The sequence below is a fragment of the Podarcis vaucheri genome (genome assembly GCF_965113315.1).
Source record: "Podarcis vaucheri genome assembly, chromosome: 17".
Lineage (NCBI taxonomy): Eukaryota > Metazoa > Chordata > Lepidosauria > Squamata > Lacertidae > Podarcis > Podarcis vaucheri.
Window position 1 is genome coordinate 8,090,263 of NC_138755.1, and position 15,231 is coordinate 8,105,493.

General features: G+C 48.3%; 1 protein-coding gene across 3 annotated transcripts in view; it reads right to left on the minus strand.

Annotated features, from left to right (window-relative positions):
- The window catches only part of RFX1 (regulatory factor X1), a 43,954-nt gene that overhangs the window by 12,769 nt on the left and 15,954 nt on the right, over positions 1–15,231 (minus strand). For 2 of the 3 annotated variants that reach the window (XM_082205389.1, XM_082205390.1), the window contains exons 5-13: positions 14,939–15,034; positions 13,702–13,788; positions 12,634–13,005; positions 11,160–11,254; positions 9,591–9,960; positions 6,107–6,288; positions 5,379–5,498; positions 4,763–4,878; positions 3,764–3,882 (exon numbers count right to left, since the gene is read on the minus strand). In XM_082205389.1, coding sequence (XP_082061515.1) covers positions 3,764–3,882; positions 4,763–4,878; positions 5,379–5,498; positions 6,107–6,288; positions 9,591–9,960; positions 11,160–11,254; positions 12,634–13,005; positions 13,702–13,788; positions 14,939–15,034 — 1,557 coding nt within the window. The remainder of the gene's footprint in view (positions 1–3,763; positions 3,883–4,762; positions 4,879–5,378; positions 5,499–6,106; positions 6,289–9,590; positions 9,961–11,159; positions 11,255–12,633; positions 13,006–13,701; positions 13,789–14,938; positions 15,035–15,231) is intronic. The other variant, XM_082205391.1, reaches the window with a different exon arrangement.

The window sequence follows — 15,231 nt, forward strand, 5'->3', positions numbered from 1 at the left end:
GCAGCGCCCCGGCGCCCTTCCCTCACGGCGGCGACCCGGCCCTGAACGAGCAGGAGAAGGAGCTCAAGCGGCGCCTCAAGCGGCTCTACCCGGCCGTGGACGAGCAGGAGACGCCTCTGCCGCGCTCCTGGAGCCCGAAGGACAAATTCAGCTACATCGGCCTCTCGCAGAACAACCTGCGCGTCCACTACAAAGGTAGAGGGACGGAGGGAGGCCGAGGCCGAGGCCACCGCCATCCCCAGGCCCCCTCCGCCTCTTCCTCCGAAAGGCAGGCTGAGAAACTCCCAGGGAAGCTCTGAACGTCTCCCCCGAAACCGTCAGGAGGCTTCGGTTGTTGCCTTTCTCCGCCGAGGTCGGTGGACCCCGAGCCTAGGCTTCCTTCCCGCACCCCGCTTTCCGAAGACCGCACACCAGTTGGGCCAGTACATATTCCCCTCCCGTGACTGGAGCGGAATAGCCCTTTCTCTTCTTCCCCAACCCTTGTCGTTGGAGGAGTCCCTCAGTCCCTCGCTTTGCTGCCTCCTCCCCCCCCCACCCCCAAAGCTTGGAGGTTCCCCAGCAAGGGGGAGGGGGGAAAATTGAAACTTGCACTTTCGTGCGTCCCTCCCGGTGTGACGCTGCGCGCTGACGTCACGGGGCTGTAATGGTGGTGTGCCTCGAGATTTTTTTCATCAAACAAGTGTGCCTTTGCCCAAAAAATGTTGGGAAACACTGTTATAGAGCAAAAAATACAGTAATTTGTTCCTATCAACAAGATGATAGGCTGCCTTTAAAGAGTCAACCTAGTAGTCCAGCACATTCTGTCATTTCTGAATTCAAAGCCAATACTCTGCTAATACTCAAGCAGAATATTTCAGAGAGCAGATAGAGCATAAAGGCTGCTCGGGTGGGGTTCACGGACAGACTCAATACAAATTATTTCATATTGAAGCAAAACTCTAATTATTCCATCTGTGCCCTGCAAATTGAGTACCTGCCTGGAAGGTGTGCTGCCTGACATGCTTTCCCCCAGTGACTAAATCACATTAATTTCAGTTGTTCACTCATGTATGGTAACCCTACTTTGAGTAAGTGTTTCTTCAGTCTCACAACAGATGTCCCTCAATCTGAAATGTGTGTATGTCTACTCTCAACTTCACACATATACGCTCGAGCACTAAAAAACGAATGCTACAATAAATTCATTAATCTTTAAGAAATCTATGCAGATGGCAAGATGCTTCTGAATTCCCATGATGCTTCTTGTAGTTAAACATCTGCATAAATGCTGCAGCTAGAACAGACCATTCACCAGCACATAGCTTAGGTGCTTAAAAGCTTCCTCTGAATAAAAATAAACAAACAAAAAATTTGCAGGGGCTGTCCATTTGCCACCAGGCGAAGTTCAAGACTCTTCTTTTAATTTACAAGGGCTTAACAACTTGGGCTCAGGATACGTTAAGGAGTACCTGACTCCTTATACCCCTGCCCAATCACAGAGGTCTTGAGGTGAGTCACAGTCAGTGGTCCCCCATGACTCAGATGTTCAGCTTGTATACAAGGATCCAAGCATTTATTATTGTGGGCACAGTGATGTGGAACTTCCTCCCAACTGAGATCAGACAGGCCCCCCCTCTGTTGAATTTCTGGTGCTTGGGGCAGACCTTTCTACTTCACTAGGAATCTTAAGTAAGTTTTCTGATGTTGTCGTTCATTTTAATTGATTTTATCTTTATTGTTTCTTTCACAATCTTACTGTATAACACTTAGAGAATACAGCATTAAGCATATACAGTGGTACCCATACAGTGGTACCCCGCAAGACGAACTCCTCGCGAGACGAAAAACTCGCAAAACGAAAGGTTTTTTCGTTTTCGAGTTGTCTCGCAAGACGAATTTCCCTATGGGCTTGCTTCGCAAAACGAAGCTTGCCCCGGGGACAGCGGGTCTTCTCTTTTGAAGCAAGGCGTGGCGGGGAGAAGCGATCTTCTCCCCGCAGCCCCAGGTCCGGGGACAGCGGGAAGCGCTTCCCGCTGCCCCCGGACCTCTTTTGAAGCAAGGGGCTGCGGGGAGATCGCTTCTCCCGGTGCTCCAAAGCCGGGCGGGGGGGCGGGAACACCTTCCCCCACCGCCCGGCTTCGGAACGCTGCTCCGAAGCGGGGCGGGGGGGCGGGAACACCTTCCCCCACCGCCCGGCTTCGGAACGGTGCTCCGAAGCAGGGCGGGGGGGGCGGGAACACCTTCCCCCACCGCCCGGCTTCGGAACGGTGCTCCGAAGCGGGGCGAGGGGGCGGGAACACCTTCCCCCACCGCCCCGCTTCGGAACGATGCTCCGAAGCGGGGCGGGGGGGCGGGAACACCTTCTTCGGAACGGTGCTCTGAAGTGTGGCGGGGGGGGGCGGGAACACCTTCCCCCACCGCCCCGCTTCGGAACGGTGCTCCGAAGCGGGGCGGGGGGGCGGGAACACCTTCTGAAGGCTGGCAGGGGGCAAAAGTCTTTGTCCCCCCTGCCTGCCTTCCCAGGGGCTTTTAAATCGCCCCGGACAGCGGAGAAGTCCTCCGCTGTCCCGGGGCGATTTTAAAATGCCGCCCGCCAGTATTTTAAGATTGCCCGGACAGCGGAGAAGTCCTTTAAAATGCTGGGGGTGGGAAGAAAAGCCCTTGTCTCCCCCCCAGCCTTCAGAAGAGGTCCAGGGACAGACTGTCCCCGGACCTGGTCTGAAGGCGGTTTCCCTAGGAACGCATTAATTGATTTTCAATGCATTCCTATGGGAAACCGTGCATCTCAAGACGAAAAACTCGCAAGACGAAGAGACTTGCGGAACGAATTAATTTCGTCTTGCGAGGCACCACTGTACCCATATAAATAGTTGAAATAAAAAAAAACCTTTAAAAATTAGCTCAAGCTGACTGTTTAAAAAACTAAGATCCTAAAAACAAGGCACACAACTATTTTGTGGAAACTCTCTCAGGGATGAAACCCCTTCATGGCTGAGTTAATACAATCAGCCTGAGCAACAGGTGTATCACCTTCAAAACAAGTTATGAGAATAACAATGCCTGAGATTTTCAAAAGTTCAGGCAACTGAATGGCAAAAAAGTCAGCCACAGATTACTGGATCAGGGGCATCACGTAATGAGTTTAGAACAGGCAAAGCTGTGGCAGCAGTATAACTGACCTGCAAGGCAGTCTAGAAATGTTTAATAAAATGAAACAATTAAAGGAAGACAACTCAGAAGAAAAATTCAAAAGGTTGGCCTGGTTCTGCTTCCACTGACATGGCTTTGCCTAGAAGTAGCCAGAGCAATGCCAGGCCTAAAAGCAAGCATGTGGGGCTGCAGAGGGTGGTCCATTTGATGCACACCTGCCTGGGAGGCACATTAGCCTGCTACTTTCCAACTGCATCCAGTGGACTGTAGCACAGGAGTGGGGAACCTTTTTCAGCCCATTAGGGCTGCAGTCCCTCATGGGCAACCTTCCCTGCCACTAGCGGGCAGGTTGAGAGGGAGGAAATGTGGAAGGGGAGTGCGTTCCAAGGCAAAAGTAGGTTATACTGTGGGCTACACTCCAGTCACACAGAAGCTGTTTGTACAATCCACCCGCTTACCCTGCAAACACACCCATCACTCCACCCTCTCTGGAGGCAAGCAAGAGGCACTGCCATAGTTCAGGGGTACATTCCATCCAAGCATTCAAGGCGGGTATGGAGCAGGGCCAGGCAAGGAACCGGAGGCTCTCCACCCCTGCCTAGATTTCCCTTTCCAATGTGCTCTCCTGATGTACCTCGCAATGCTCTCGATAGAGCGACTGGAAAGACTTCACATCTTCGGCTCCAATGCCCTCAGGGAGGGACTTCCCTTGTAGGTCTATCTCTGCAAAGTCAGGCAGGCTGCGAGAGGCATCTGTGAGGAGGAGAGAGACATCAGCCCTCCAAGCCCAACCCTGGGTCCCAAGGAGCTGCCCCATCTTGACATTGTCTGCTGAAGTTTGATCGAAAAGGTGGTGGTTTATCTGGATCAGGATCTATAGCTTCTCAGGGGACTGGGGAGTTGTGTTTCCATGGCCCACTCTATCCTTGGCCACAAGGGCGAGACTGCCAGCACTGAAGCCACACAGACCTACTTCAAATGCAACATGGACACAAAATGGTCGTCGCCCAAAAATAATTCCTTGTAGTGAGGACTCCGTGCAGGGGTTGTGGTAATGCATGCCAAGAACTTCCCACATACAGTGACCCTACCATGTGAAAAAATCTCATTCCAGTGCTGCATTTCCTGGGAAATGGAGGTTCTCTGCAATACTTGGCCCTGAGATGGTGTTCCTACCACACAGACACCGTCTAAGGCATGGGTAGGCAAACTAAGGCCCAGGGGCCAGATTTGGCCCAAATGCCTTCTAAATCCAGCCCGCGGACGGTCTGGGAATCTGCGTGTTTTTACATGAGTAGAATGTGTCCTTTTATTTAAAATGCATCTCTGGGTTATTTGTGGGGCATAGGAATTTGTTCATTTCCCCCCCAAAATATAGTCCGCCCCCCCACAAGGTCTGAGGGACAGTGGACCAGCCCCCTGCTGAAAAGGTTTGCTGACCCCTGGTCTAAGGTATCACACAAGTCACATCAGGCACGGGGCCACAGAATCTCCAACAAAAAAGTCCTCTTCTGTGAGCCAGGTGGTCAAACATACAACCCTAACAACTGCATGTAGAGGCTTGTGTTGCATGTCCTCTGCTTCCATCTCAAAGACCTCACTCTGCCATGTGCAAAAGAGTGGCCCTCCTTACCCAGGAATTGCTGGTACTGTTGTACTTGGGCACTGATGTCAGACAGCCCCGAGGCTTGCTGCTGCCCGACAGCCACTCCATTGGTCATGCCTTCCATCTTCTGAATGGGTTTGAGTCTATAAGGCAGAACAACTTGAAGTCAGCCCACAACACATCACAGTAACACCCATAGCATGTGCCTATGTCAAGAGCATGGGATAGAGAGAGAAAGGGGTTGCCTCAGATTCTGTTATGGAAAAATCTTCTTCAGCAGATTCAAAAACATTTCAAGGGCCTGATGCCACTTTTCACACTGGGGAGAACTTCAAGAATGTCTATCTCACCAAAGAAGTTGCTCAGTTCCAAGAGGATAATAGCACTACGAGGGCCCCCAGTTTTGGGGACCTGCATACAGCACTCTACTCTTTCATATAATGCTTGTGCTACATGGTCCTAGGTTTGCCTTGCTGATATGTACACTTTGCAACTGTAATAATATTTTGTACCTGCCAGGGTTTCAGTCCTGACTTCCTCCCAGCCCTACCTGAAGGTACCAGAAATTGATGCTCAGACCTTCTGTTTGCTAAGGATGTGCTCTGCTACTAAACTACGGCCCTTCCCCTGAATTATCTCCTACCTTTGCTTCTGAGAAAAGGGCTGTTGCCTCATGGCCAAGTGTTGCTGATCCTCCATGAGCCGCAGCAACGGGGAGTTAGCTTTGATGCGTAGCCCGTAGTAGTGGTATTTGGAGTTTCCTCTGAAAGAAAAGTGAAGTGAGAAAACATAAGCCTCCATATAAACAAACCCCTTGGACCACAACAAAACATACACCACCAGACACAGAGAGATGCTATCAAGGTACCCTTAGGTACATAACAGGCCAAATTCAACTAACCAGTGCCACTAGTGGAAGCCCACGCAAGAACTTCGGCTGGCGCAATGGGACTTTTCTTACCTCTCCTCCCCGTATATCCTATTGCTAGTTACCAGGAGGAAAATGTAAATAATAAAAAACGATTTTGCCCATTTGGCCATCACTGGCATGGTGCAAATCAGATCAGCGTGAGTCCAGGCATTAGGCCTCTGCATTAAGAAGCAAGCTCCCTTTTAGGAGACATTTGGTACCTTCCAAGTGCTCTGAGAAAGGGTGGATTTTGTATGTGCCTCTCCCTGCCCTGTACAGCACACCCCATGCTCTGCTGAATCTGAGGTTTGTGAATGGGAAGCAAGGTGGGCTTTAGTGCTGACAATAACTGTATTCCTGAAGCTCCCGGGGGATGCCGAGATGCTTGGCAGCTTAGGTACCTTGCATTTTTATTCTGCGATGCTGCCACGCAGCCCACGGGAAAGTCATTTTTCATTTACCTGGTTCCAAGCCGGCGTGTGCGAAGTCCCATAAACACTGAGCGGATGAGCTTGCCAAAGGAAGCTGCATTGACTGGCTCCAGTTTCTGCTCCTGGCAATGCAGGAGGTAATGGCAATACAAGGTACTCCGTGGAAGGCTTACACCTTCCGCAGTCTCATAGTTATCCAACAGCCACTGGACCTGCAAAGAAACAGGAATCCAAGTTACGGGCCTTCCAAGCCCTTTTGTTTGCAGTTATTGAAGGGAATAGTTCAGGTACTGTCACAATCTCTCTCAATGAATGGTTCGTATGGTGCAACCCACGCTTGGGAGGTGGGCACCATCTTCATAAGCCATGTGAGAATCCATTCTCTTCCTACTCCCAGGGTCCCAAAGTTATACAAGAGAAGGCCGTGTTGATGCCAAAGTCAAACATCTAACACTCCTATATTATTAGGTAAAGGGACCTCTGACCATTAGGTCCAGTTGCAGATGACTCTGGGGTTGCGGAGCTCATCTTGCTTTATTGGCCGAGGAAGCCAGCGTACAGCTTCCAGGTCATGTGGCCAGCATGACTAAGCTACTTCAGGCAAACCAGAGCAGCGCACAGAAACAGTGTTTACCTTCCCGCTGGAGTGGGGGGAGTACCTATTTATCTACTTGCACTTCATGCTTTCGAACTGATAGGTTGGCAGGAGCAGGGACCAAGCAATGGGAGCTCACCCTGTCTCAGGGATTCGAACTGCAAACCTTCTGATCGGCAAGCCCTAGGCTCTGTGGTTTAACCCACAGTGCCTTCTTTTAAATAAGAAACACGCATCTTTTTACAGGCCTTAGACTGAAATCCTATGGAAGCAGTATAGAGACCTGCCGTTAGATTCCCCCTTCACGCCCCAACTTTCGCAGCCCTGGCCCTACCAACATTGGTGCTCCAGAGCTGGCAGGGTAGGGCCAAAAGGGGTTTGCAGGTCAGGGCTGGTTCGGGGACATGCTGGGAAACGACCAGGGAAAGGCCTGAATTACGCCAAACCCGGGACTGAATTAGGCCAGTCCAAGAGCCGGAGTACCTCAATCCCATTTCTTTTCCTCCCATTGTTTCCAATGAAGAACTAAGGAATTGTTTCCTGTGAGAACTAATGAATTCTAATGCGTCTAAAGACACACAGAAGAGAAAGCTGGCACATTACAGTTAGATCCACCATGAGGTAAAGAGTGCTTTCGGAAGGCTGGTCTCAGAGAACAAGACCCATGAAGTAGGGAAAGTAGCATCAAGGGCCAGAAAATTTTCAAGGGCCAGAAAATCTAAGCAAGAGCATTCCCTCTCAACAGGAGACAAAAACCACAAATAAGTTCTCTGTGCAAGCTATATTAACTTATGGCAGAGATGGGGAATCTGTGTCCCTCCAGATGATGATGGACTCAAATTCCCATCACCCTCAGCCAACATGGCCAATGATCAGGATGATGGGAGGTGTAGTCCAGTAACATTTGGAAGGACACAGGTTTCCCCGCCTCTGACTTAGGAAATGAAACACTTCTGTCTATCTACATTGAAGCTGTGCAAGAAGATGGCAAATTGTGCCCTCTGGGTGAAATCTGTCGTGTTCCACTCTGCTGCCTTTAATGACACCCAAACATGTTACTTTCCCTCATGATAGGGCTGTCTTGGGTGGCATCTTTCATTGAACCAGCTTCTGGTTCATCATTCACTAGAATGGTCAAAGCTATCGTTTTCCTTTGAGTCTCAAAAGCACTATGAATTACTTCATACTTTCACATGCCTACTGTAATACAAATGTTCAATGCACCTTTAAAAGATATAAAATCATTCCATCAGAAAGAGCCCCAGGCCTACCAAATAATAATAATAATAATAATAATAATAATAATAATTCTACCCCATCGCAGCAATGTCCTCTTGGAAGGGCAAAAGAAAACTGAACAGAGGAACATGCATAAGTGTTTAATTCTCTCTCTTTTTTAAAAAAAAATGATATTTATTAAAGTTTCAAAAAAGGTTACAAAAATAAGAAAAAGAGAAAAAAAAGAAAAGAAAAAATACAAAATACAGGGGGGGGGAAATAAAAACACTTAAAAACAAATCAATCTTTCCATGTCTTGTCTTTCATTTACTTGTTTCCCTGACCTCCTCACACCTCCCTTTTTTGTATTCCAGTTCAGTTAGTTAATTCAGCAAATCCTTTCCCTCTTTGCTTTTATCCTAATCCTTTAACTTAATATATTGTAACTTTAGATTCTCACCTGTTAACAAACCATTTTTACATACTCCTTTATAACATTGCTGCTAAAACCACTTAACTTCATTCTGACATCATTCTAACATTCATTAATTTTGCAGTATTTCTGTAAATAGTCTTTAAATTTCTTCCAATCTTCTTCCACCGACTCTTCTCCCTGGCCTCGGATTCTGCCAGTCATTTCCGCCAGTTCCATATAGTCCATCACCTTCATCTGCCATTCTTCCAGAGTGGGTAAATCTTGTGTCTTCCAGTACTTTGCAATAAGTATTCTTGCTGCTGTTGTAGCATACATAAAGAAAGATCTATCCTTCTTTGGCACCAATTGACCAACCACACATAAGTGTTTAATTCTCTAAGTTAGTGGTTTTCAGACTTGCTACCTTCAAAGGACATTTTCCATATCAACTTGTCCACAACAGGACCCCTAGCATTGCAGAGAATGCTGGGACATTTTCTTGAACGCACAGGGTGCTGCTATTGACTGTTAGGGCTCAAGGTTGCTCTGTGTGGACTGAGAGTGCACCCAAAAGGGGCCCGATACTTTCTTGCTGCTGCACCTTGAACAGAATGATCAGCTGTGGGCAGGCAAGCCATCTCAGGGAAGCTTGCCCCAGTCATTATGGGTCTTCTAATTAAAGAACCCTGAGAAGTCTCCAAGGAACCCCAGATTCCCTGGAACACGGATGTCAGGGAACTGCCATCAGAGGGAAGAGGAGAGGAAAGTCGCTCCAGTGATGCAGGGGAGGGAACTAGCAAAGAGAGAGAGAGAGCTTCCAAGGGGGAAAGAAATCCAGGGGACACCAGGGAGAAAGGGGAAGCTGAGAATAAGGCGGAGGGGAGGCTCAGAGACTCTTCCAGTGAAATCAGCGGAGAGAGCACAGGACCTCCGCTTGGCATGCCCACGCTGCACAGAAGGCTTCCACGCAGAGAATCTAGGAGGAGACTTGGAGTCAAGCAACTTTTATGTTGGAGGAAATTTAGGTCCCGCCCACTGACGGATTCTGCCAGTGACTAAGACAGTCGCGTTTCAAGGGCTGTCAACCAGGGAAAGTTTTAGCTATACGGCTAGCTTGGAGCAGTTTGCAGTTTATGCACAAGCAACCCCAATTCCCATTACAACAGCCATGAAAACCACTGCTCTAAGAACACTTGGACAAGCTGCTGAAAAAAGCAGAGAGGCTCCCGGAAGCTCCAATCCCCTTGAATGAACAGCAAGGTATCCAGAGCGAAACTCAGACTTACAGTTGCAGGGGAGGCACGAGTGGTGTGCGAGTACGACTGGCTTGAACTTCCCAGCATGTAGCCTCCTTGAATCACGTAGGTCCCGGTGCTGCTGCTGCCACTGCCTCCTCCACCGCCGCCACCAGTGCTGCCACCGCCGCCACCATTTCCATTTCCACCTCCTCCTCCACCTCCAGCACTGCTGCCTCCGCTTGGGTTGGCTATGATTTGCCCTCCAGAGACATACATGGGCACTGACCCACTGCTGGCCACAGTCTGGGAGGTTGCTGGGGTGGAGACCTGGGTTGGGGTGCCTTGCGATTCATAGTAGTTTGCGCCAGTGTTCTGAGTGTAGAGAGGGGTTTCCGTGTAAGGGTAAGTGTTGGAGCGTCTGAAAACAGGAGAAAGAGGTGCTGTTTCCATCTCCGATTTCCAAGTGAAGAAAAACAACCACTTGTTATAGAGAAATGGCAGCTAAACATATACACCACCCTACAGTGAGCAAAAAGGAGAAGGCTGTACATCGCCACTCCTTTACCATGCTTTTTGCTTAGATCAAGATGATTTAGCTCATGGGTCACAACTGATGGCTCCTTGGCCAAACCCAGCCCCCAAGTGATTTCACTTGGGTTTTTCCCATTAGGAAACAGGGACAATTTACAGCCAATCCACCAATCTTCTTCAAGGCAGCACTTCAGAATAACTTCCCTGATTTTCGACAACATTCACTATATAAACTTTCATTTTCTATTTTTTACAAAACAATAATAAACAGTTCATTTTTTAAAAGAAAAATCTAAGTTCATACTCCCATCGTTTCATTTATAATAAAAAGGGGAAATGTCTAAGAGATATTGTCCACACCCTAGTGCTTCATCTGTGTTTGGTATTTGTATGCAATGTTCTAAGTTAAAAGGCAAAGGACCCCTGGATGGTTACGTCCCGTCAAATTTGACTATGGGGTGCAGCGCTCATCTCACTTCAGGACGGGGGAGCTGGCGTTTGTCCACAGACAGCTTTCTGGGTCATGTATCCAGCACGACTAAACTGCTTCTAGCACAACGAGACACTGACAAGTGCCAGAGAGCACAGAAATGCCATTTACCTTCCTGCCGCAGTAGTACCTATTTATTTACTCGTGCTGGCATGCTTTTGAACTGCTAGCTTGGCAGGAGCTGGGACAGAGCAACGGGAGCTCACCCCGTTGTGCAGACTTGAACTGCCGACCTTCCGATTGGCAAGGCTCAGCACCACCTGCTCCCAGAACGTAATGTTCTTTCTGGCTGCGACTGGGTGCAGATACTCCATAACCATTAACCCCTCATTGCTAGGTGGCACCAATGTTGTGATGGAACCTGGCCATCCAGAAAGACATTTCCAGCTGCTAGATCATTGTCTGGCCATCTATGCACAGGGAAGTTGACCGTCTCTGGCTTAAGATACAGAATAGAACCAATTAGCATCTGTGTGAAGATCTGTGTCTCTTGCAACCTGCACCTGACAGGAGTCCATGCCCGGCTCACTGTGAGCTTGAATGCTGGGGTAGCACTGGTATGATAAAGCCTTCCTTCTTACCAGGCATGTACTCACATGGTACTTGCTGTGTAGCTGGCATCACCTCCTTCCACATACTGCACCTGGTTGGGATAGACATGCTGCACAGGTACCTGCTGGAGCTGCTGCACCTGAGAACACAGCAAGCCCACAAAGAGAGGAAAGGAAAAGAGGTGAGACAGGATGGGCCAAGGTCACTGCGCTCTACTCTCTCTAATCCCTCCCAAGAGGATGCTCTAGACAAAAGGCGACCTCTCTGCCTTCCTAATTGCCACACCTACTGTCAATCTGCTTGCAGCTGTCATCACCTGTCTCATGATTTATATTTGCCTCTATATCTGGCATTGATCTAGCAGACATTAAACGTGGGGGGAGGGGGTTCAGGGGGCGGGACTCTAGTATGCTTATTCCCATGGACCAAGGATTCCCCCACAAGTCAGAGCCATGGTGAGGAAAGTCAGGAACCCAGGAATCCACATACTCTGATCCTGGCAAAAGCAGCACAATGGCATAACATGGAGAAGGAAGTGCTGGGGTCTCTTGCTAGGCAGGCAAGAGCCCCCAACAGATTCTCTTGCTTTCCCTTCTGGAATGCTAAGGTGCAGAACTGCATGCCATTCCATCACTTCTAAAGGTCACTTTGCACATTTTTGTTAAGAGTGCAGCTAAAATGTTGCAAGTGTACATCTACAAGAGCAAAGTGCAGGTGTAAGAAATATACATTTGCATTATGCAGATGCACTTGTAGGGCAGCCACGATTGGCTGCAGTTGTCCTCGAGTGCATGCTCAGTGGCAAACCTGGGTTTGCTCCTGTGTAATGTGTGAAATGGCCCTTTGCAACAATGGTACAATATTGGTTTTATGGAAAAACATGGATTATAGCACACCTTTATAAACAAGAGGCCTTTTACTTGCCATGATGGTTCTAATGTCTTACAATCTGATGAGGTGATTTGAAGAAAACTCAGTTTCCACTCATTAGACAGCAGCTAACTTTGGCTCAGGGAGCTGCCTTTGTTTCAGTAGCTGATACAGTTTTAGGGCAAACAGGCTAAGTAGTCCTCATACAATCAGTACTGCATGATTTAGCTTACCTAGATCAGACCTTGTTCATAAACATAGATGCAGTTATCTGGGATCCTGGCTAGCTATGGCGAGCCTCTGTTCTGGCTCCCAAATACTGAAAGTCCTGCACAAAACGTAGCATGCTTATCTGGTGGCATATGTCTCCCACAAACCCCAATCCCTCAAGACTTCCATATCTACACCTGATTCAAGCAAATGAAATCAAAATCACATCCAGTGCTGAAGAGGTCCAAGAATGTCAATTTCTCTGGCAGCATGTGGGGAAAGAAAGAGGGTTGCTCTACCATCACTAATTAAGAGGAGAGTCACAATCGTAGAGAAGGGGATAATGCTGGCAAGCTCTTGCTACCTGACTCTGTGGGAAGGGAAATGCACAGAGCTTGCTATTCTTGGATCTCAATCGGTGCCCTCTGCAGGACCTACTTTAAGTGCTGTAGCTGCTGTTCCAAACACTAGCACCTGAGGCACTCTCTGAATCTTGACTCTCTGGTCAGGGCTGGAGTGATGAGAGGAGAGGAATGGCAGCTGCTCTATCACCACCTTCTGTTGTGGCAGGAGGAGCGGTTGAGGAAGCATGCGGACCAGCTCCACCCACTGCTCCGAGGCAGAATCTAGAGAATGCATGTAGTGGAGCCTGTGCTCTGGGCCAGATAAACAGCAGCCGGCCAGCTGGGGTGCACTGTTGCTGCTGCTGCTGCTGCTGCTGCTGCACTCTAGGGAGAGACCTTGCTGCACTCCTTGTTGCTCTTGCTGCTGCGACTGCTGATTGCTCTTAGAAAGGCCACTGTCTGCACTCTAAACAATAAACAGAGAGACTGAAGCAACCAGAGATAGTGGAGAAACCCAGAAATGTCCTGCCGGAATGAAGGATTAAGGCAGAGGGTGGCATTCAATTAAATAATTGCAGAAGCAGAATGAGTTCCACTTGCGCAAGGGAACTTCCCCTCTTCTTTTCCCAATGCCATTCGTATCCAGAACAGATTGAGGATGGTGGAAGTTCTGTTGCACAAGGAGAGATTGTGCTGATGGAATATTCCCCTTAATGCTACTTTGATTACAACCCAGAAGGTCCACGCATCCTGCCTCATCTGCATTTTGCCCAAGGAGCCCAAGGCATTCTATAATGGTGGCTAAGAAGGTTCCTTACAAAACAAGAACTGGCAGGGATGAGAACCTTCCCCATCTTCATTGTCTAGAATTTATGGTGATCACCGTGGGGCTGGGGGAGTTATGGGTGACTACTAACCACTTCTTCAAGAGAAGAAGGGTGTGGGGGAGTTTGGATATATCCAGAAAGCTAGTTCTGGGTGGGAAAGATTTAAACGTCCCACCGCTGAGGAATTCAGGACAGGAATGGGTGCAAAGGCTTTAATGCCCTGGCACTGGCTAGCTGTCTTGGGGAGCAGCTAATCTAGGAATATCCTCCATGGCAGATCACAGCTGCTACCAAAGTAGGGCAGCCAGAAAGCAACAGTCAAATCTCTTTCTTACCTCTTGAGTAACATGAACCTGCTGGAGTCCTTGCACTGCCAGCTGCTGAACTGTGCCTGCTTTGGGAGTTGTCTGCACAACAGATCTCTGCAGAAACAAACCAGAATTTATCAGAATGCTTTGGATGGCAGAGGTGATACAAGGCCTCCTTGCCCCAAGGATAGCTGTAGTCGAGCTTACAATACATACTGACAAGAGCAGGCCAATGGGAACCTAACCCTAACCCTAGGACATGAAACATGCAAAGTACCGTATTTTTCGCTCTATAACACGCACCCGACCATAACACGCACGTAGTTTTTAGAGGAGGAAAATCCATAGGCATGCCACCCATAGGCATTCCCTCCATAACACGCACAGACATTTCCCTTTACTTTTTAGGAGGAAAAAAGTGAGTGTTATGGTGCAAAAAATACGGTAATTATTTTTCTTTTTACAGAAGTCTTACAAAAATACTATTCTCACAAAAGGCCCTACAAACATATTACTTCATTTGGGTATTCCAAAGAATCTGAACACAATTAGGAGAAACTCAACAAAGCACTCTTGTCGGCATAAGCATTTCTGTTCCAAGGCTTCTCCTGACCCTCTCCAGGCCAATTTGGGCGGGGTGGGGTTGGGGAAGAGATTCCTGTTGTACTAGGACAGTGATGGTCAAACTTGGCCCTCCAGCTGTTTTGGGACTACAATTCCCATCATCCCTGACCACTGGTCCTGTTAGCTAGGGATGATGGGAGTTGTAGTCCAAAAACAGCTGGAGGGCCAAGTTCGGCCATCACTGCACTAGCAGAGGCCCTCATGTGGGCTTCCACAACTGAGATTGCTTAGTTGATTCTGGCCCATTAATTTTATATTAGTCTTATAAATCTGAATTGCACCCCAAAACATCACGTGGAAAGTTTGATTTCTGAAAACTAAATATCACATAAATACATCAGTTTATAGCAATGTGAAAGGGACAGTTGTTTAGAGTTACACATATCTGGCATTTGGTGTGACACCTCCACAACAAAACAAAGGTAAACTATAGGAAAGTTCACACTACCTTATAACTGAAAGCAGTGGCTACATAGAGTGCAATAAAGATCTTGAAAGTGCTTAGAAACTGTTAACAGATAGAACTTTGAAAATCTAGTGTGAACCCTTGACAAGCTGCAGCTTTTGCTACCCGAAAATCTGATCACATTACCATGACTGGGAAGAGACCACAAGATATTGGCAAGCAAAGATACAGCACCTCTTGTGCTACAGGCACTTGCTGGACTCCGTGAACCTGGAGCTGCTGCACTTGTCCCGGTTTAGCAGCAGAGCTGCTGTTCTGGACAGGGGAACGCTGAAAGGCAAGGAAGGAGACTTTACTTTTGGGTAGGGACGAAGGAGCAAGGCATAACTGCATGATGTACTACTGTCTCAGAATTCATGCCCATAGGAGATTCGTTTTGCGAAGCACCTCCAAAACGGAAAACTCTTTCGTCTAGCGAGTTTTCCGTCTTGTGAGGCATTCGTCTTGCGGGGCACCACTGTATTCTA